A 22,286-nucleotide genomic window follows, 5' to 3' on the forward strand; every position below is an offset into this window, starting at 1 on the left:
AGAAAAATCAGATCAATGAGTGTGCAGGAACTTCTTTTCACTGTTAACTATAGCGGTTCACAGGAAATTACCAGAATTAAGAGACTAACAAATTTGATTTACATAAACATGAAATTAATCTTGATTTTACAACCCACTCCAATACTCCATCACCACACTATTTGACACAAAAAAAGCCCTGGAAAGCTTACCCTGGGTCAAAATGCTACTCATGCTCTGAACTTGTATATGAATTAAAGACAGTGCTCATCAAGTTCTTGTGTTTGCCAGATTATGGAAAAATGGAAACTAACTACTCTAGTATAAAAGCTACAGAGTGCACAGAGAAAGCTTTATCTGTTTGATATATTAACAGGCATTTGGGGGATAGCAGGCTAGCTCCAGCCTCAGATCAGCCCAACTGAAGCTTTTAACTAGAAGAAACGTGCAGCCTCACCACCGACCCATGTGTGCAGAGACACCTCACAGCTCACTGCACTGCCTCAGCTCTGCAGATGACCAGCTCAGTGAGATTATGTGTAGCCTAGAACTTTTCTTCCTCCTCTGAGGAGGAACACAGTAGCTTTAACTACTCCTGACTTTTTGCCCGTTTTACTAAAAGCTTCCTTCAAAGACAGAAATAAACCAATCTGTCTTTCCTAATAAAGCAAGCTGGCACTTAACTTTGTTTTTTCCTTGGGAACCACAGTACAACAAGTGAAATGCAGAGGAGAAATGGTTGTGCACATTCCAGCAAAAGGAATGCAAGTGTTTCACCACTTTTCCCTTTTCTGCTTTGGCTGCCTCATCTTTCCTTTTAGATATTTGAGAGAGCTGAGACTGAAACAAGTCATTTTAGAAAACAAGGATGAACTCCTATAATAATAGGATATTGTGCAAGTACATTTTAAGATGCTACACTCTTTAGCCAAGCGAGTGAGTAACCAGGAGTAGGCTCCCTGGCCAGGGGAACAGAGAGGTGGTATCTGTGAACACACTTTATTTGGAATTGATTAGGATCATTCACAACTCCTTGGAAGAAGAGAAACTAGAGCATGCCAATGCAACATTCATATTGGGGTAGAGTGGTGTGTGAAGAGAAGGACGAAGGCAATTCCACTTTAAATCACTCACATCCACTCTCAGAACCCTACAGTCATCTGGGTACAGCCATTCCTGTGTTTCTTGCTGCCCACAACCAAGGTCAGAGATCTCATAATCTCTCTGTATCCTCTGGTCCATACTGCTGCACCCTGCCCTTCAACTGTGCAAACACAGATGGACCCGCAAGCAGAAACTGGAAATGACCCATGTCAGGAAGTCTTTCTCATGCCATGTGGCTTGTGATCAAAACCAAGGAATTTCTTTGACAGGGGTAAAGGGCAGTGTTTATTTTTAAGGGAATTATATTACAGAGAGAAACCAGATTATTTTTTTTTTAATAAAAAACACGTTCTGAAAGCAAAAATACATTTGCTGTACAAATGCCCTGTCTATACACTGAGTCCTTACATGACAAATTACATCCATAAGGTTCTTTCAAGAGTGGAAATTTCCACTTGGGCAGCTACTTCCAAATAGAAAAGTAGCCTGCACATGTCCAAACCGAAAAAGGTATGCTAATTATAAAAAGACACTATGGTATTTTAGACATTATTGAATATTTTAAATCTAATAACTTCCATTGCTTCCTCATTTTCCAAAATAGTTTGAAAGATTAATAAATGTAGCTAAGAGATCCCCAAGTTCTAAACAGCTCAGAAAATGAAATAATTGTCTTAACTGTTGCAAACTGACCCCAACATCATTAAACACTTGTTGGAAGGCAGCAGGCGCACACTGCATACTATTAGTTGTTCAGCTCAAGCTCCCAGTTTCATCTCATAAAATTGACAGCACTCAGGGAAATGTGGGCACTAGGTCTGAATTTTAACATGAGTATTTAAATGCTGCACATAAAGTTTACAGACCTGTTTGTTTTAAAATAAGGGTAGTGTCTGACTCTGCTCTAAGTATGGTGCTGAAGGAAAGAAAAGGGAGGGGAGGGAATACTTGAGACTCACTATTCAGAAACACTTGCATTTTACAGGAATTCAGCAACACACACACAAACGTAGGCACACATGCACCCCTTAGTGCACAAAAGCCTAAAGGATCACTCAATTTAAAGCTTCATACTTAGCGACCAGTTATTAAAATTAGAATCATTTTAAGACTAATAATGTTTTGCTTCTCCTTCTGCATTTGCAGATATAAACTCTACAGGGACAGAAGTCAGTCAAGCTTATTCCCTTCTGCTGCAACTTTAGAATACATGCTCTAGCCAACTGGCACATTTGTTTTTAGGTCAACACTTAAGTGGGACCCTCTGGGACCTAGGTTCGAGTTTAGCCTATGACAGCTTTGTGAAATGAGTTCTGGCAGTCTCAGCCCCTCTCAATGAATGTATTTCCACTGTGATCTGCTTCTGTGAAGAGATGTCACCATCAAAATAAAAAGATGTTTAAAGAGAGCAAATATCATTTGGAGGTTTTGTGAATAGATAGCTGCTCTGTTTCAACAACAAATATCTTCCATCAAGAGCTGGTCTAACCTTAAATACTTACTTAAATTGAGGATAAGCTGCCTTATTTGAGCAGCTCTTTTGGAAGACTAGAATAAAATATTTTATAAATACAATATGCATTCATCTGTACTTTCTCCTTAACCTCTTGTTCAAAGCTCAGGCTCATATATAGGCTTCAAGGCAAATGTCATTCATCTCCCACATTTCTTTCTCCACACTATCTGCAACAATCACAGCAACAATTCCCTCAATAAGATGGTGTTCATAGTAAAATTACTTTTCTCAACATCTGTGAACACCACTGTGATTTCCAGAGGCTTCTCTGCCCTATTTTGGAGGCTGCTTGTGCACCAACTGAAATTTTTCAATATCCATCAGCAACAATACACACACATCCTCTCCACCTTCAGATACCATTGGAAATTATCTAGTGTAGAAATGAATGAAAGTTGCCTTTTTTGGAAGAGAAATAAATTCTGCCTATTAAGGCACTTCAAAAAAATAAGAGAAAGAACAGTTGTCTTCTCTTCCTAATTATGTTAACATTATTTATAAATGGAAATTAAAAGAAGCATGATTTTCTCATTACTATGTTCCCTGGCAGGTGGTTCCCTCCTTCCCTTCTTCCTCCTTCTCATAAGGGATGTTATTGCTGTAACTTGGTCTAATAAAACTGCAACTTCGGGGAAAATGAAAAATTGCATTGGTTTAAAAGTGTTGGAGGCAATAAAGCCATGGACTTCAATTAATTTCAAGTATGGGAGCGGTTTAAGGCCAACCAGCAGAAATTCTATTCTGCCCATGTAAAAATGAGGTTTCACCACATTTACTTTTTATAACCCATATAAAAGTCAAGTAAAAGTAATGAATATCTAAAAGTCATCTCAGTGGACTGGCAAAGACTGTCAGACTGTCTGTATTCTTGAAACTCATCTTACATATTTCTGCCTATGCCGCAAGGATCCATAGATAATCCCAACTAAAACATCAAACTACCAAGAAAACAGCCTCCTTTCCAATCCATTTCACTGCCTTGCAGTAGACCTCCTTCCAAGCCACTTCTGCATGGAAAAGTGCTGGCAGAAGAAAGGAAAACTTAGATCATGTGGTTATAATTATTACCAGGCAAGGAATATTTCTTCAGCTCAGTGGTAAAGTAAAACTCTGTCGCTCTCTGCTCCCAATAGTGTCCATCGCAAAACAACTGCCTCATTAAATCTCTGCAGTAAGATTAATATGCCGTAGCTGCACTACATTATAACTTGGTACTCTATAAAAAGCACATTTAATGGTTAGAGCCAGAGCTTAGATACAAAGTATTACTATAAAAACTTCTGGCAGTGTGTACACACTGCAGGCCTTCTGTACCGCTTGCTCTATCAGGTTTTTTGTTTTTTAATATTGGCACTGCATTCCGGCTATGGAGAAAAACAGAATGCTAAATCCTGCCTAGAAATAAACAGAGAACAACACAGGACATGATGGTAAATAAAGAACTAGCAATGCAACTTAACCACTGAGAATTATTTCAAGACTGAAAGAAAAAAAAAAAAGCAGAAGAGCCACCATTCCTTAACATTGATCTCTGGTTTTGCAGTTGCTTATTTTTCAACTTCATGTGTCCAAAGCAGGACAAGTTGGCTTTTTTTCAAGAATTTGCAGATAGTTAAATGGAGACACATATATGCTGAAAAGAGTTGGAGAAATTTCCCATTAAAAAGGCAAAGAACTCCCTCGCTTTTATTTACTCTCTTCAAACAACCTACTTTATGCACAAAGCCATTAGAACCTATAAAAGGCACCAAACCCACAGGAAACACACAGAAATATAAAGCTGAAGAAAAAATTAACTGCATTCTTCACCTTCATGAGAGGAATAACTCCAACTGTTCTCAAACAGATTATATACAAGTATTCACACATGACTAGCCTTCTAGGAATATTCTTAAGGAGCCAGCCCTTACTCCAAAAGGTGACCTCAGCTGAATGAATAAGACTATGCAGATGAGTCAGTCCTTCTCTTCAGATAAAATTCTGTGAAACCAGTACCAAAGACAGAAACAAATTATTTCTTGCATTCTCCAACCATGTTAGAGAACAAAGAAGCCCTTGTCATTTTGGGGAATTAAAAATTATTGCTTCATGATTATTAACAATATTTTTCCCAGTGATCCTGACTCAAACAACAGTTTTGTCCACCCAATCTTACTTAATAAAATTAAAGAGCCCCTAATTAATCTCTGTCAAGAAATTATACAAACATTCTTTAAAGAAATCACCCCTATCCACATATTTTAGAAATACAGAAATAGCTGAAATGAAACTAATAATAAAGTTATCTGAAATGGCATGGGGGGGGGTGGTTACATGGGCAATGTAGAGAAGCATTAAATTTAACAAAAAAGGAAATAAGAAAAAATGAAAAGCATGCTGTACTTTAGAAACATATCACTTTCAGTCAGCTGACCTACAAAAGGCAGAATTTCTAATTGGCAGAAATTGAAAGGTAAGGGGAGAGAAACATTATTTTCTATTGCAAGCCCCAAGAATGCATTCTAAGCTGAAACAGAGACAGAAGAGTTCAGGCTTTGCAAACACACCCCGATACCAAAATCCCTCACACTGTTGTCAAATGGAAAGCAAGCACTAATGAAGGAATTCAGCATTACCAGTCTGTGCGGCTGTGTGTCCCACACCTGCCTGATGGTCCTCTGTTTCATTTTCTTCTACTGTCAGACAAAGGTAAACAAAACAAAAACAAAACAAACAAAAAAGATGTTAGGTAGGTAGCTGAAGTGTTTGAAGCATCTTTACACCAGCCTCAGTTCTGAAAGCCAGCAATGCTTGCACAACACGGGCAAGAAAAGCTGCACTGCAAAGTGCGAAAGTGGAGACCAGACCAAGACAGAATACATTGCTGTATGGAAGCTACAAATCTGAAAGCAGTGTGACCAAATCTTTTTCATGGCTTAAAAAAACAAATCCAATTTCCTCTGGGATATTTGTCTTCAATGCACTTTACTGTATTTGATTACGGATCTAAATAAGAGAACAATTATGGGCTTTAGGATTCTGCTTGCTCCACACAGATAAGAGAAAGCCTTCTCCTGGCAGATGGGAGAGGTGTGTGTGCTAGTTCACACATAAGCTTTAAAAAATAGTAATAATCCTATATTCAGTAGCAAACATCTCAGCAGTGCAGACAGCCTTGCAAAGGAGAACTAACCCCATGCTGTTTTACTGTATATACCATGCCAGCATCTTTCCCTTGGCTCACAGCTTTCCAGAGCAGTAGAACTAAAAACAATACAATTCTTGTCAGATTCACTATTCAAAACTTGTTGGGTGAGTGAACCTAACAAGAGCCATTCTGCTGCTACTTTGAAAAATTAGAGAGCGCTGTTCTCTTACGTTCTGATACGATGCCTAAGTAAGATTGACTCTCCCAAAGCAAAAGCAAGGGAAGAGCTAAAATGCAGAACCATTTCCTTTTTATTCTCCCAAAGACCGAGTTCTTTGAGTCAGAGAACAGCGGAGAGAAAAGAATTCATTCTGCCTCCACAGGGGAAAAAGCTGAAAGGGGAAAGACTGCACTTCTGCAGCATTTCCACTCCCAAGAATTCAGATCTCAAAAAATAATCATGCAACTGAATTAAAAGTCCAAAGAGTTGAGGCATTTTTCCTGGTTCTTGGGACAAGAGAGTGCAACACTTAGGGGTCACATATAAATCTAGACATATATGCAAAAGAAGAGATACATATACACACTCCACAGGTACCTCTTTTCCTCCTCCGCCAACCCCAAGGCTTCATACAACTGGTTGTTTCTAGAATCTGAGTTTCTAGAAAAAAAACACCAGTTTTCATAAGGACACTCTCAGAACACCAGAAACTTGTAATACAGTGCATATATCAGAAAGAGTCAAGTACAATCTCTGAAGGACTCTAAACAATCTATATCTCTATCCCAGAGCTGTGGCTAGCAAGCAAACTCTTCTCAGCTACAGAGATCTGACAAAAGTTTCCCCATCCCTGCAGTCAGTCCAGTATTTCACAAAATATGACTTTATGAGCTAATTTATGAGCTCAACTTGTGTTTTGCAGCCACGATGTTAGCAGTACCTCAGCTGTGATAACACTGTAGGATTTTCTTTGTTACACTGAAGCAGTCATCCCAGCATCCTCACAGCTGAAGGAAACAGGTCAGACAAAGAAAGCAGTGGGAAAAGCTCACGAAAAGCTGAGGTTTGGGGAACGCGTGGTCAAACACAAACTAAGCTAAATAGAAAGATTTTTCTCTAAGGTAGCACAGATCAGTAAATTTCATTAATAAAGCAAGAAAAATAATGAATAAAACTAGTATACAATTAAAAAAAACCCCAAAAACGATACCATCTATTGTGACCCCCTCAAAATTCCCAGGAAAACCTCTGCAGCAGCCTAATCTGACCCTATTTATGTCCATCGTTTGCTGCTGATATATTTCCAAAAAATGTACTTAAGAAAAAGCTCTAAAACTGAAAATGAGTCCACTCTTCCATCCCTCAGGAGGAAACTCACTTTGATTATCACTACCTACTGATCAGCCTTATTAAAGGTTGTAAATGTATCTGCTGTCCTCAACCATGGTAAATGTCCCTTCTCAGTTCAAAAATGCAGTTTAAGAACTCTACCATTCTTAACTTTCAAGACGGAATTGAGGTCTTCAAACATGAACTTTTTAATAACTGATTCCCAAGTGGCTACCTGCTGAGAAGTAAACAAGATCTCCACTATAAAGTGTAAACCAAAATGAAAGAGTTAATTTTTTTCTGCTCTTCTGTCCTCAATGTCTACTGCCACCAGCTGCAGTACCAGAATCTCTCACTGCTCCTGAGATCTGATTGCACAGTGAAATGTACTCAGCTTCATATTGCTGACTAGAATCCACCAAACATTTTTAGCTCCTAAAATGGAAAATATAAACATGGATGCTGCCTAACTAATTGTTTCCAGGTATGCAATTTTGTACCATGAAAACATGGTAGCGTATGCCTTGTGAAAACAAACATTTTACAACTTCCCTGCTATTTTGGGATCTGAAAATTCTGTGAGAGCTGAGGTTTGCTTTCAACAAAGGCTGACCACTATATCTTTATTGCACTTAAAAAAAGAAAACAAGTATAAGAGCAGGTAGCATTGTGGTTAGATTTTTCTAAACCTTTGCTCATCCCTTTAAGGATTCTCAATCACAACAGAAACAAGTAGATCACAACAGGCCATGGCACAGACTTTTCAATAATAGTCAATTAGACTGACATATTTGTCAGGAAAAATAAAACCATATTTAGAGGGGGAAATGGTAAAAAGAAAAAGAAAACTATTCTACAAAACCCACTGAATTAGCGAGTCACGTACAAAATGCATCTCATTTTCCTTTGCACTAAGTCAGCTCCTTCCTCCAACTTGCAAGGGTATGCCTTACATTAAGTAGGCTACAGCTGGTAGCATCAGATAAGCTCTCTATTAGCACTTAGCACCATTTCACAAACAGATTCTGAAAACTTCAGTGCTGTTTCAGCTCTCAGGTCACTGTTAAACTCAGCTAAGAAAGTCAGAATGACAAGCAACCAATGTTAATCTCCCTCAAATATTAACTACACCGTTTTCTTTCAGAAGAGGAAGACACCTTTAAACAGAATCTATACAAAGGGATGATTTAAATTTTGCTAACCAAAACCCTTTTTCTAGCACGAGCATGGCATGTAACTAAAAAAAAAGAAAAAGGATTGTATGCAAATAAAAGAGTAGCGTATATGCAATAATATTAATTCAAATATCAAAATTATTGATACCCTAAGACTATAATTGCACACAGAGATGTCACCTTCATTATAGCCTATACCACATCCTAGCATAAGGTAAGATGAATCCTCTGTAATGAAGCCAGAATACCAGTGAAGTAGAGGCCCCAGGAAAGCAGAATATTACATTATCAGTCCAGTATGAATAAGTGACCTTATGGCTGAACAGAACTTCTAGATACATGTTGTTACAAAAGTAACAATATTCCTTGTCCCTACATGTTTATGACCACAGGTCACCTGTTTTGTTAGCTGTAGTAATATTTCTCAATTGACTCATCTGTTCCTTAAAACAACAAATGATCAATTTCCTACTACCTATTTTCTCAGGACAACTTCTGAGAAACAAAAACAGGAACCCCAAGTAATAAAATTTCAAAAAAGAGAGTAGATCACTACAGCTGTGGCACCACACTTCTTGAGAGCAATTTAAAAAATATATCAATGAGGGAAAAGAGAAATTCAACATGCCAGTTCTATCTCCCATTATAAAAGCTGTGGGTTGGACAGATAACAGTTTTTAAAATTTTACTTAAAAAAAAAATTGTATCTCTAAACTGAAGCTATATCCATGTGAAAGGTTAAGATGTTTCAGGTTTGGTACAGCCAGTGTCCAAGGCAAACCCTGGTTTCAGTTTGGAGCACATCTCATGCTTAAGTTGCTGATTGTCAACGTTAGGACCAGCTATTCCTGTTTAAAGACATAATAAATAAACAAACAAACAAAAACCACCAAAAACCAAACAAAAATAATCCAAAAGAAAACAAAAAACCAATGCAACAAATCAAGTAGAACCATCAAGGATAGTCAATGAGGAAAACCTGTGTGAATTTTGATAGAGGTCCTAAATTTAGAATTAAGCTCCTGACTGCTCTACAGCAACACCTGCTGATCAATGAGGACTTCACCCCTTTTGCTTAGTCTGTTCATGAGACTCATGGTTAGACCATAAAGGAGGGAAATTGCTTTCTAAAGTTGCTACAAAATAGATAGAAATTTTCTAGCTTGCAAAATTTCATTCATATTCTACTGACTAACCAGGATTCCCCTTGTCTGAAAAGTTAATCTGTAGATTTAGTACCCTAAGCAAGAGCACAAGTCATTTCTGGTTGATGCCTGAAAAAAACTTGTACAGAAAAGAAATGGATGAAATTAGAAATGTGGAGAATTATACTTTCACTGAAAGGGAAGCCTTTTGGAGAACTCTGGCTAAGATTTATGGTTTCTGACCTACTACAAACCATAATAAAATAAAAGCAAAAGATAATTGAAAAAACTCAGTCTTCTTCTAGTCTAGGTAGATTAATAAATTTTGAAAAAGAAAAAAAATAACTGCCCCAAATGCCTGAGCCTCTATTCAGCTTGGTAAACAAAGCAGGAGAAGTTACATATCCCAAAATAAACTATAAAAATAGATTGCTATTGATTTTTCCCTTCATAAAACATATTCCTTGAGAGATGTGAAAATAAACCTAATGTAGCAACTAAGACTGTCAGGATAGGAAGTTTAGAATACATATTTTTACCTCGCACTTTACATTTTGTACAATTCAATACTTGATCTATAAACTTCCATTAGCATATGATTAGTAATTCAATTTAAAGCCATCTTTGCACAAAAGCCTTTTTCTTAGGATGGCAACTTTGCCAAGTGCATCTTCAATCTACATGTTTGAATAATTTCTGCAGACAAGTAATAGAGACACTAGCTGTATTAGCATAATCAATACACAATTTACTGAGTTACTGAGACAGAACAGAAATAAAACGTGTGTGCCATTATTTCAGTATCTACAAATGACTGTAATTTCTGGAAGTATCTCTCTGCTACTCCTCGTGGCCACATAAAAACCAAGAGGACATTCATACTGCCACCATCTACAGGTAGATATTAAGTATGAGCAGACAGATTAATCATATAGCAGAAGGCAAATTTAAGAGCCAGTTGCAGGGGACGTTGAGTATCCTCTGGCTCTATTAAAGTCAATGGATTCTAAAGATGCTTCACACTTTGCAATAACATGCTGTGGAAATACGTCTCCACAAGGGTTCAGTCAGGATACAAAATTGAAATTAAATAAGTTACAGAGAAGTATTAAATTCAGGATCACGTGTCAATGAATCACCTGCTAGGGCTACACCTTCCCTGGCTTTCTTCTCTCTCTAGGTACCAGTGGTGTCTAAAGCTCTCCTCTCACACCCTTGTGGCTGACGAATGCCAGCACAGGATTTCACACCTGGCTGTGGCACACGAGAGCAGCAATTCAGTGGGTGACTTCTGGACTTCAGCAAACATTTCAGAATGCTTCATAATGGCCTTTAAGATAACTGACATTCATAAAATTCAGAACTACTAAGAAAGTAGTGTTTTCTGACCAGCTCCACCTAGCATCAACTCATGTCTATCAGCTACTAGCTAGATTACCAGTTTGACTGTCAAATGTAAATCCTCCCAATGACTTTAGTGTTGGGACAATTGGAAAAAGAAATGCATTGGCATATTAACATTTCAAATATCTACATTCCAGAACTCCAATGAAAATCAGTTCTGTGTGTAGCCACAGCTTTACAAAAGTCCAATTAATCATATGCATGAATATGTATATGGCTGATTTGTTTTCCTTTGTGCTGTGACATATCCCTTTTCCTATTTCTATTCCCCCCCAGCATGGTAACAATATTCTCTTGACATTGGAAATTATTTTCCTTAAAAGATTCCTGTTATATAAAGCATTCTTTCCTCTAGCATTTGCTTTTTCCAGAAGACAAAGTCCCTCATAGCACTCATATTCTTCACTCCTCTCTTTAGTCTGTCCCAAACACTGAGCTTGTTTTTTTTCCCCTAATGTTCTTCTTGTAGAATGACTGAATTAGGAGTTCCCAATTAAACTGCAGTGGTTGGAAAATATTATTCTTATGCTAAAATAAAGTATTTTCCTAGGCAGCACATAAACATAAAAGTAATAAATATACTTAAGTGGAAAGAAATTATGCTTAAGAAATCCTTTGGATATTCTTCCAGCCCTTGATCTCAAGGATGACAGTATCCAAATGTGACAGCCTAAAGACGTCCAGTTTTACATAACAGTGTATGCAGAAAAGACAGAAGATGCTCTTTCCAGCAGCAGAGGTATAATTCTATACCCCAAAGCTGGGAATGGGGAGGGAAGATATCCTTTTTGGGATAGCTGAGGTAATAAATTAATTAATCCTGTATAAAATTCTAACTTTTCCTCCATAACCATGCATCCTTTTAAAAGGTCAAACCACATATACATATATTTCTATTGTTAAGTAAACTAATAAGGTTATATTTTAAAAAGTACTTTTCTCCAAAGAATCTTAGGGCTTTTTATAAACCTCAAGTAAATTTCAGTCATCCCTAAGACTCTCTACCATGAAACGTAACAGATTATAATAGATCTCAGAGTCAAATTGAGGACCAAGGTGAGAATTTGCAAAGCAAGAGGGAGACAGTTCTTAGTGCCAGGGTCAGGATTTTCAGCTGTCTTGCCTGTCCCAGACTGGGTACTCCACCACCCTTCCTGACAATGTGCTGTGGGCAGCCAGTCCATTTTGGGGGAAGACAGAAATTAGGAGGCTAAGATAAATTTTAACTCTATTTACCAAGTGCAGTACTTAACATGAACACATTCAGAGTTATTCCCCTCAGTATCCTGAAGCTCTGTATCACCTCAGCTTTCTTACTCAACATGAGAAATATGAATTCCTGGTGCTTCTACAGACTGTATTTTCAACTGTGCTTAGGAAACAGGAAATCCACTAAACACTGTCTAAAAAAGTCTAAACTCAGCAAGAGAGAGGAATTGGAATTAAACTCATGTATGGATAATAGAACCTCAAAGTAACCAACACTACACAAGTCTGAAGACGGGTGATATAAAGAAAGGCTATGAAGACTTACAGTAAAGGTTACTATAGATGATCCTTCCCTCTGAAAGTTAAATCATTTATTTATGGGCCTAAAATGGGACACTTACATTGAGGACTTTGGGCTGTCTGACACTTCCAATATCAAACTGAAACACAGCTGCATGCTTTAGCTCTATTACCTAAAGACGTACTGAGTCAATAAAAACCAGACCAAACCAAACACCTACCTCCTTTCAACTGAGATTATCCCTGATTTATCAGCAATCTCCTTCTATTCTATACTAGGGTTTTATAAGTTAACTTTTGATCCCTCAGACTCTCTGCTCTATTCTAGATGGCTTTCTATCATGTAGAACAGCAATCTGGTCTAGATCCACAGAGGAGGTTAAAAGCCAAAAAAACTAGTGAGGGGATGCTGCATCTAAATTGTCAGCAGTTCTGTTCAGATGCCACTGTGGTTTTACCATCGAGGCTCTCTCAGTGCTGAAATCAAACTGAAGCCCCACCACAGCTGGACAGTGGGTGATTGAGTATTCTCCTGCCTAGCTTATGGGCTGCTTCTTGGGAGTTCATATGCCCTTTCCTGGTTGCTATAAAACACTGGCAGAAAATGTGTGGGTTGAAATACACCTTCCTTTTCCCCTCTTGCCGATATCCACTGGTTAGATCACTCACCCAGGATGTGGGGGGCACCAGCTGAACTTTCTCCTCTATCAGAAGGATTTGTACCCATGTTGTGAGCTTCCTAACCAAGAACACTTACCCTCAGACTTGAAGTGCACTCATTCATTGCTGTTGAAGCTACCATACTTCATCTACAATATTCACTGAACTAGAAACAAGAAGAATTAGCATGATATTTTATCCCTGTGGTTGGGGCACTGTCACAGGAAGTGGGATAAGTGGAATACAATTCTAGTTGCACCAAAATAATTCATCAGAAGTGGCAGGAAGTACGTGGCAGAGCAGGACCCTGGTCTCCCCTTTTTCTTCGAGGTACTTAAGCTATTAGAGCCCTGAGTCTCCTGCTTTTTCTCACCCTCTTGTCCAAAAATAATTAGACTTTTGGAAAGGGGAACGGCATTGACAAAAATAACAGGGCAACTCACTCTCATAGCACAATATGTTGCTGTGTAATGACTGATGTGCTCCCTGTGAGATACAGATAAAACACCTTTAGACAAAGCACAAAATAGAACTTGTGCCTCTCACATCCCAGCAGAGCAAAGATTTTTCCCTCTTCAGCAAAGGAGAGAGGAAGACCAGCAGCACACCACCTCAATTCTTTCCAGCCTAGGAGGAAAGGAATTTTATCTCTATCTCCAAAACCTGAGTCAGGTAAGTGACTGCTATGAGATGCCCTGTTGCACTAAAATACCCACATCTAGAACAGGGGAGGAGCTAAGACACATTATTATTTCCAAGTTTTGCCTGCTGTCTCCTTTAAATAACTTCTACTCTACAACATTCATAAACCCCAAAGCACCTGTGAACTATATAAAGAATGCAAGAGTTTGGTGCAAGGTGACTATTCCACTAGGCAGCTACAAACTAAGCAGAGCAGCCTCTGAGCACTAAGCATCTTGCAGCATGCAAGCTCTTTTTTTTTTTTTTAATTTTTTTCCCTTAAAGATTTCTGACCTTTCTTCATTGATTTACATTTTCCTCTGACAAGCAAGTGTCCTACTCAACAGATTCACCAGAAATTGCAAACCAAATCTCTTCCTGTGCTCCAGCTCCTTATAAGTCACGTAACACAATCCCTTCCCAGTCAGCGGTTGCACGCAGAGGCCAATGCAAACCCATTTCCTCCTCCCATCTTCAGAGTGAAAATGTTACATCAGGCATGGATCTTGACATCCTGTTGTCCTGGAACCAGTGAATCAGAAAGTTCCTTCCTCACAATTGTATTCTTCGGAGGTGGAAAATAATTAACTTCCCCACCCCCTCCTCCTCCCTACTGCCACTGTCAAAAGTTAGAAAGTCACTTGACTCTGTCTGGAAAAAAAGCCCCAGCCATCATAATTCAGTGCCAGAGAAAGTTTCTGTTGATCAAAGCATAGCCTGGTCTTCCCAAGGACACTGCCTCACTACATCACATCATCCAGTCCAGAAACAGAGCAGTTATTTTATTTTTGTTTTTAAAGCTTCTTTCACAAAAATGAATGAATCAATAATGGAAGTTGAACTTGATATGTTACCAAAAAAGTGAACAACAGAAAAGTGAAACTAGAAAATCAATTATCAAGGAACTCATTGTTTGAAATATATTTTTCCAGGAAAACACGTTAAAATATAAGGGTATAACAGGTCTCAGGGACTGTGCACAAAAGCCATCTATTTTATAGTCAACCAGGACATTTGGATATAGAAGTGCTCTAGCTTTTCCACATTTGTGTGGAACACTGAGCATCTCTATAAGAAACTGGAGTGGTTTTGCATTCGTGTTAGGTAAGGACAAAATTCATGCTCCAGGTTATTGCCTCTGCATGGGAGAATAAGCTCTCCAAAACCCAGATTTGAGGCAGAAGGAAAACATTGAGAATGCTCACTATCAACATCCCATCCATTTTTCCTCAGGACAAAAAGGTGTTCTGCTTCAGCCAGCTTTCTAGCTAAGGACTAGCACTGCCAAATTTGCAAGAAGCCTAGCTAGTTACTGATATTGCATTTTACAAGAACTACAGTAAGCCCACATCACATTGAATAAAGAAGGGGGTGAATGTCACTATACTGACATAGATAGATAGATAGATAGATAGATAGATAGATAGATAGATAGATAGATAGATAGATAGATAACTTTAAGAAATCTTGAAGGACTACAATTCCTACTCTTACAAAGAAAAATTGCACCTAATTGCACCTACAGTTAAAAGTGAAAGTATGAGACAAATCACTCACTGAAACAACATCCTTCTCCCCTTCTCCCTTACTCCCATGACACAACAAAAAAAAAAAAAAAAGGGGAAGGGGATCACAATGAAAGCAAGCCCCCAAAATTTCATTGGGTTTTAATTGTGCAGAGTTGGTAAGTAACAGCCCTACAACCCTTTTGAGTACCCATTCTATGGTTTCAACTGCACAAAGAACAGTTGCACTATGGCATTCACAGCATCACCCTAGGTAAAGGAAAATTTAAACCCCAAACGTGCACAGCCCAGAAGGACATGTATAACTTAGACTAAATCCTAAAAAAGAGGGGGAAAAAGTCTTCTACGTCTTTTTTCTTAATACTTATGCAGTATAGAGGGGAAAAAATATATAGGAAACTAAAAGAACATGAAATGGGGGGCAAAAATCCCATGACCAGTTTTAACTAATATTCTAAATATGGAAGACAACTGTCCTGGTTCAAAAATTCATTGGAAGAGAGCAATTTTGTGCAGTCTTACCAGTGTGTGCACAGAAAAAATAAAGCAGCCTTTTTTGGAAAGTAGGAGGGCTGAATGAAAATGTTAATTATAACACATTGTAATAAGGATACCCCCAAGATCAGCCCTATCTTTTTTGCTACAGCATAGTCCCTAGGCATATGGCTAACTACTCCTTGATCATTATCCTGGCTAAAACTAAAGCTACTGAAGTTTAGGAGACTCATATCTAACAGAATTTCTTTCATCTCTAATAATTGCTAAACTAGCATAATTACTCATACTTGAGGTGAAATAGAACCCAAATTGTCTAATTTTAAAACAAAAACAAACCTCTTTTGGTCTTTGCACATCCATCTTTTGTCAGAGACCTATGCCAAATGTTACATTACGATTTAAAAGTATTTAAAAGCCTCTCTTGTGCTGTCCAACTTTTACAAAAAAAGCAACTGGGAAACTTTAATGCTTTGTAGTAACACTCTGCAAAATGTATTTGAAAACAGACATGTACATTTTCACAGCACCAAATAAAACAGGCCAAATTCTTTGTAGATCTGTGTGTTGTCCCTTCAGGGAAATTTTTATATATATGTACATATATATGCCACAGTTCTGATTTAAGTGAAATAATGCATTTTCCCAGCCCCCAACTGGAACTGATTCTGAGCTCAGGTAGCCCTGCAGAAACCAATGGAAACTGTAAAATACGGCTAGGAAAAGATTCTAGGAGGTTGTTTTAGGGTAGCAGAACTTATACCGTATTTTAATCAATCTATAAAAACCCTCCAAATATCATATTTTAATTCTTTTACACAGAAAAAAATAGTGAATCCATGTGGTCTACATAAAATGTTAACAGTTTTTTCTGGATCTTTTCCTCATGCACAGTTATTCAAAAGGAAGATTTTTTTTTGAAAATGCACAAGTTTGAAAATATTGAATCGTGTTTCAGAACAAAGAATTGAGAACTATTAAACCAGCTGTAAATTAGACAGAATGAATTATAGAGCAACATAAAGCCTTTCAAGAGATCTTAGATCATGGTGGATAATGTTATCCTACACATGTTAGATAAGTGACTCCATACTGACAGCTTTCCTTGTTGCACAAGTTAACAGCAACTCAGGAAAACAAAATCAAACCAATCCAAACACATCAGCAGCCTTACTAAACTTCTTCATACTATCTTTGTCACAAGATTTCACCTTTGTGGAAACTAGCAGTACAGCCAGAAGCTGTTTAGATGCTCACTTCTAATGGTGCCTAACCCCAAGCAGCAGACAATGATGGTCAATGTAACTCATGCTGGCCCCAGAAATGACTGGGCAGCATTACTGTAATCCTGCAGCTAATCAAGACTACCAATATGCATTGCCAAAGTCAATGAATTTTACTAAAGGTTAGGGATGTTTTTGTTGTGAGGGATTTTTTTAATACATAAAGGCATGCTTTGGCAAGTCCAAAACAGAACACTATAAATAGCCTGCATTATAAAAAGATGCTAATCTTCAATCCTCTTTGTAATTTCTTTCTTTTTTTTTTTTTCATGTACTCTTTTACGTTTGGTATCTTAATTTTTGCCCTTTTTTGGATGGCCAAATAGAAGCCAGCAATTTACTCATGCATCAAACAGATGTTTTTGCTTTTCAGGCCAAATGGAATCTCATGAATTTTTTGTTCCCTCCCTATAAAATGATGATGCCAAAATAACACAGTTCCTAAAAACAGCCCGTTCAGAAAAAAGTTCTTTGGGCCAATAATACTGAAACTTTAAGTCAAGTTCACAGAAATAATGCCAATACTAATTGCTGGTTTTGTTTATGCTGGATTGATTATAGTCTAATCAGCAGACAACCCCATGACTTTTGAGTCTAGCCCATGCAATTTGGAAGCCAGAGAGGGCTGGGGTTGCAAACAGACATTCAAACAGTTGACAGATACAGAGAAATGTAAAGGCTACTGTTGGAAAGAAATCTGAATGTCAAATTCTCTCTGAACTATTGCTGCTGGTTAGTAACAGTTTTCTTTTAATCCATTACTATTCTATCCTCCTTGGTACCACATAACCTGCACCTCTGCATGAGAAACATCCTTTCACTTGGAATCTCTGCTGAGGAAACAGGTCCCATTAAAGCACAGATACATTTGCTCAGTCCACCGATACTCTGCATGAATTGAGCTGCAGTTGTAAATCCATTCAAGATGGAAAGATTACCTAGGTTTCCTCAAAAACAGGGAACAACTCAGGAGACGTTCTGGGCTTGGCAATATATTTCAAGCCTTCTTTAAGCAGAGCATGGGTATGTAAAACACAACTGAGAAATGCATCCCGTTCATCTTTCTAGGAACTTACATTTAGTAATTTTATTTCTGCATGTAGGACACAATATTGCATTGAGAAAAAATTTACTTTGAAGTAAAACCACAGATTGTTTGGGGTTTTTTCCACAAAAAGAAATCAGAGATCAGCAATTCTATTAAACATGTGAAGCTGTACTAGTTTCCTTGTGATAGCTTATCTAATAACTACCATTTCAGTGATTTTTCATGGGTGGCTTTGAAGGTAGTAATGAATATTACCTGGCTTTAGCTTAGAGAAACCTGTGTTTAACATTTAGTAGAACTACATTTGCATTCAGTTTTGTGTATAGGATACCTAGTTTTCTTTGCACGTGATTGTATTTTTGTAACATTTTTCCTAAACAAACTTTCTCATCAAAAGCCGGTAGTAAGAGCAAAGAAAAAAACCTCAAGCCCTCCTAAAAGTAAAACCCCATAAACCAGAAAGGAAGGAGGGGGGGAGGCAGTCAGTAACCCAAGTGTGATATCTCCAAAGCATGCCAAGTCACAAAAAAAGGTTTACAACTCATAATGGCCAAGTTAAACAACATACAAGAAGCTGCTCTGCCCCTCTCCCTTGCTTTCTCATCACAGGGGTCTCTACCACAGTTTTACTTAGGGAATGGCTCTGCCCCTGGGTGTCAGGAGTTAAAGGAGACATAACAATTGCCCTTCTTTGATACCCTTCATTTGCACAGTGCCTCTTTTGGGTCTGGTACACGAGTATCGTATCTCCGACTTCTCTTTCCCCACCTGCTTTTCTCCAGCTATCCTCCCTCTCCTCCTCACCAAACGCATTAGGTGATTTTGATCAGGTCAATGATACTTAATAGATTTTTTTTTCAGAAACCAGCCAAGGAAATGGGATAAATTAATCAGTAGAATGAAATACAGGTCAGGACTGATGAGTTTGTTGCAACTGATCCTTCCCCTGCCTTAAAGTACCTGTCAGTTGAACTTTAATTCCTCCTTCCTAAAGAAAAATAAGATATTCAAATTGCAGTTTTTCAGAAAGTTGTCATTTACTCTCCTTTTGAGACTTTTTTTTTTTTGCCACAAACCTGCAGTGTATTTGTAAGATTCAGGGTTTGTCACAGAAAAGAATTAAATCTTATTTTTCCTCAGAAAGAAGATTTTATTATTCTTAAATTATAAGGGCTTATCTAACGTTAGCCATGCCTATTTTCTTTCCTAGGTCCAAGGCTGAGATGCAATCATCGCCAAGTGCTGGGGGACAGTCAGACCAAAGTTGGCAAGAAACCAAAACAGGGAAAAGGAAAAAAAAACCATAAAGGAAGGATAGAGAGAAATAACTATAAAAGGAATGTAAACAGAAATCAGGGTAATTGAAAAAAGTGTATTTTCAAGAAATAGAAGAAATTTAGTCATTAGCTAGTTCTTAACACCCACCATTTCAGATGAACATTAGTTTCATGCATTCAATATGAAAAACTCAATTGTCATTTTGTTTTAATGTATTTACCTGCCTTGTATCAGTATTCCCCTAAGATATAAGTTTCAAATTAAGTTATCAAAAGTGACAGACATATCAAAAATATCTCTTATATCTTCCCCCCAGAAAGGGTTGCTAAGTACATGACAAATTGGAAATGTAATGTGTAACTCCATATTTTATTTAGATGTAAAACAGCGCTCATGAGTTTAAATAACTCATTTACATACATTCAAAGAATAGTTTTTCAAATAAGCTATTTAAATTACTGTTTATTTTTATCTGTAGAACTACATTTTGTACTGACTAAATCTGTAATACTTAAGAAATCAGGAATTTAAATAAGTGCTGCATTGGAGGTACAGTTGAAATTCTCCTTGCAACATTACTTACAGCTTTTGTTTGTTCACTAAAAATGAAGATGTAATAATTGATGGGCAAACTCTGATCCACGAATTTAAATGCTAGTCTATGCAAGCATCTTTCAGCTCCTCAGATGAATCGCATTATTAGCCCTTTCAGAAATCTCACAATCGGACTGCTTTCAGAATACTATTAATCCACTCAGAAACTGACATGATTCAAGAAAAATAAAACAGGGAAAATGAAAGAGATATTTGAACAAAGGCCACCAAGAATGATAACCTACTCCCCAAAGGTAATTACTGCAGCAATAATTACAGATGATGATTGATTTACTGCCTGGTTTTAGTTGAAAAATAGTAAATAAGACTCTGCAAAGAAATCTCTATCATCTCCATCCTGAACATTAAGTGGTTTTCTCAAGTCAGTAGTTTATTGTCAGCAAATCCAAGCTACTCCATCTGAAACATACAATGTTGCTGTTTTCTCATTTTAGGTATTCTCAGGCAACTGGTGCCTAAGAAAGGCAAAGCCCATACCTCCACATAAAATGGAAGCTGTATCTTTTGTTTTAAATTAAGTGTGATGTTTACAGGAAGATATTTGAAACGAAACTTCTCTCTGTAACACATGTAACAAATCACCACGAGTGAAACATGCCCAATGTCTAACAGGAGAACAATTTCCTCTATTTGCCAGTTAATTCTGAACCTTTATTCCTTTGCACTTAAATACTTGGAGGTCTAAGACTACCCCTCAGTCAAAGTTTTCCTGCATCTTTTTGCAAATATGGCTAATTGGTGGTTCTCCCACTGGCATTAAAACTCTTATGCGCACATAAATAAATCCTCCCTGGGAAGCTCGGAATATAAGCGTGCGCCCAAGCAACAGAACTTTCATTGTGGTATCATTTTTAAAAGGTGAAGGGAAGAGCGGCTCGTTTGTTCTTCATAAGATGCCAAACAAAAGCACCACTGAACTGCACAAACTTCGGTAAACTAGATACAGACGGCAGCAGCAGGTAAAGCAGTAAATTCAAGGCACCCTTTATTCCCTTCTAAAGTATCTGGAGAGTTTAAAAAAAAAAAAAAAAGAAAAAGAAAAAGAAAAGAAAAAAGAATTGAAGCCTGCTCTAAAGCTCACTGAAGTCAACAAGAAGACTTTGAAAGGGGAACTCCTGGAAAGAGTTGTTTCAAGGGAAGGGAGCGCAGTTTTTTGCCAGGTCCTCCTGTGCAAGTCCATAAAAGCAGACCCCGCTCCTGCTTTCTAACTATGAAACTGCGCTGGTTTCCAGGCACATTACCCCTGGTGTTCGCCAGCCCAGCCGGGAAGGAAGCGAGGCCTGCCGCCCGCCACGGCTCGGCTCGGGTCACCTCCGCGGCCGGGGCTGGCCGGGCTCTGCGCCCCTGCACCGCCGGCAGCCCCCGGGCCGCGCCAGCCGCTCTCAGCTCCGATGGCCTTTCCTCCTCGCCCCCCTTTCCGCCCTTCACACCCCTACCCCCCAAAAGTAGACAACTTATAGATGTTCTGACCTGACGCCACCCAGGCTTTATTCAACTTCACTGCACTGTACAGACCGGCCCGGGAGGAGCGCGCCCATCCAGAGATGTTTATTTGAGGTGACAGCCACCCTCAGCCGCCGTCCCCGCTCGCCGCCGGGGAGAAGCCCCTGCCCGCCCAGCGGCTCCCGGCTCCTCGGGGGGTGGCCAGCGGCTCCTAAGGGGAGCGGGGGGGGCGGCCGAGGGCTGCCCGCTCCTCGGGGGGCGCGGGATGCGCGGGCCGGCGGGGGACGCTCCGCGCCGCGGCGGGCGGAGGGGCGGCGGCGAGGGGCCCGCCGGGGGAGGAGGGGGCGCCCGGGCCGGGACGCGGCCGGCTCCTCCACAGCCGCACAAGCCGCCCTTTGTCCTCCTCCGGGTCCCGGGCTTTCCCCCCGCCTCCTCCGGGGGTCCGGGACGAGTCCCTGCGATTTGGGGCTAGCGGGGTGCGCTCCCCCCGGCACCACCCCCGCACCCCCTCCCGCGCCCCGTAACTATGTATTTAGGCGCGGGCTTATTTATTTAACCCCCCCCGCCGCCGCCCCTCGCACATGTCCCCCCGGGCGGCGAGGGGCCGCTTCACGTGACAGCCGGCGCCACATTCCTGCACAGCCCCAACTCCGGCCCCGCGCCGGGAACTTCGGCCGCCCCACCCCCGCCCGCCGCCCCGAAACTTCCCTCGCCCGCCCGCCGGGACCGGACCGGAGCGGGGCCGGGAGCCGAGCGGGGCGGGAAGGAGGGGGGTGTGGGGAGGAAGCCCGCAACTTGTGTATCGTTTATTTTAAAAAGCAGCGCTGCTGGCGGGGCGGTCGGCTGCGGTGCCGCCACCCGCGCCCGCGGAGGGAGGGAGGGAGGGATGGATGGACGGACGGAGGGACGGAGGGAGGCGGGCCGGGCCGCGGGGCTGCCGCAGCGGGCTGTCACCGCGGCGCCCGGCG

General features: G+C 39.7%; 1 protein-coding gene across 4 annotated transcripts in view; it reads right to left on the bottom strand.

The window, feature by feature from the left end:
* Nucleotides 1–22,286, bottom strand: part of ZNF521 (zinc finger protein 521) — a 230,408-nt gene that overhangs the window by 206,553 nt on the left and 1,569 nt on the right. For 2 of the 4 annotated variants that reach the window (XM_066562529.1, XM_066562539.1), the window contains exons 3-4: nt 6,325–6,387; nt 5,215–5,274 (exon numbers count right to left, since the gene is read on the bottom strand). The exons of 1 other annotated variant lie outside the window; for it this stretch is intronic. In XM_066562529.1, coding sequence (XP_066418626.1) covers nt 5,215–5,274; nt 6,325–6,387 — 123 coding nt within the window. The remainder of the gene's footprint in view (nt 1–5,214; nt 5,275–6,324; nt 6,388–22,286) is intronic. One more of the 4 variants, XM_066562549.1, reaches the window with a different exon arrangement.

Source organism: Molothrus aeneus, chromosome 1 (assembly GCF_037042795.1).
Source record: "Molothrus aeneus isolate 106 chromosome 1, BPBGC_Maene_1.0, whole genome shotgun sequence".
Classification (NCBI taxonomy): domain Eukaryota; kingdom Metazoa; phylum Chordata; class Aves; order Passeriformes; family Icteridae; genus Molothrus; species Molothrus aeneus.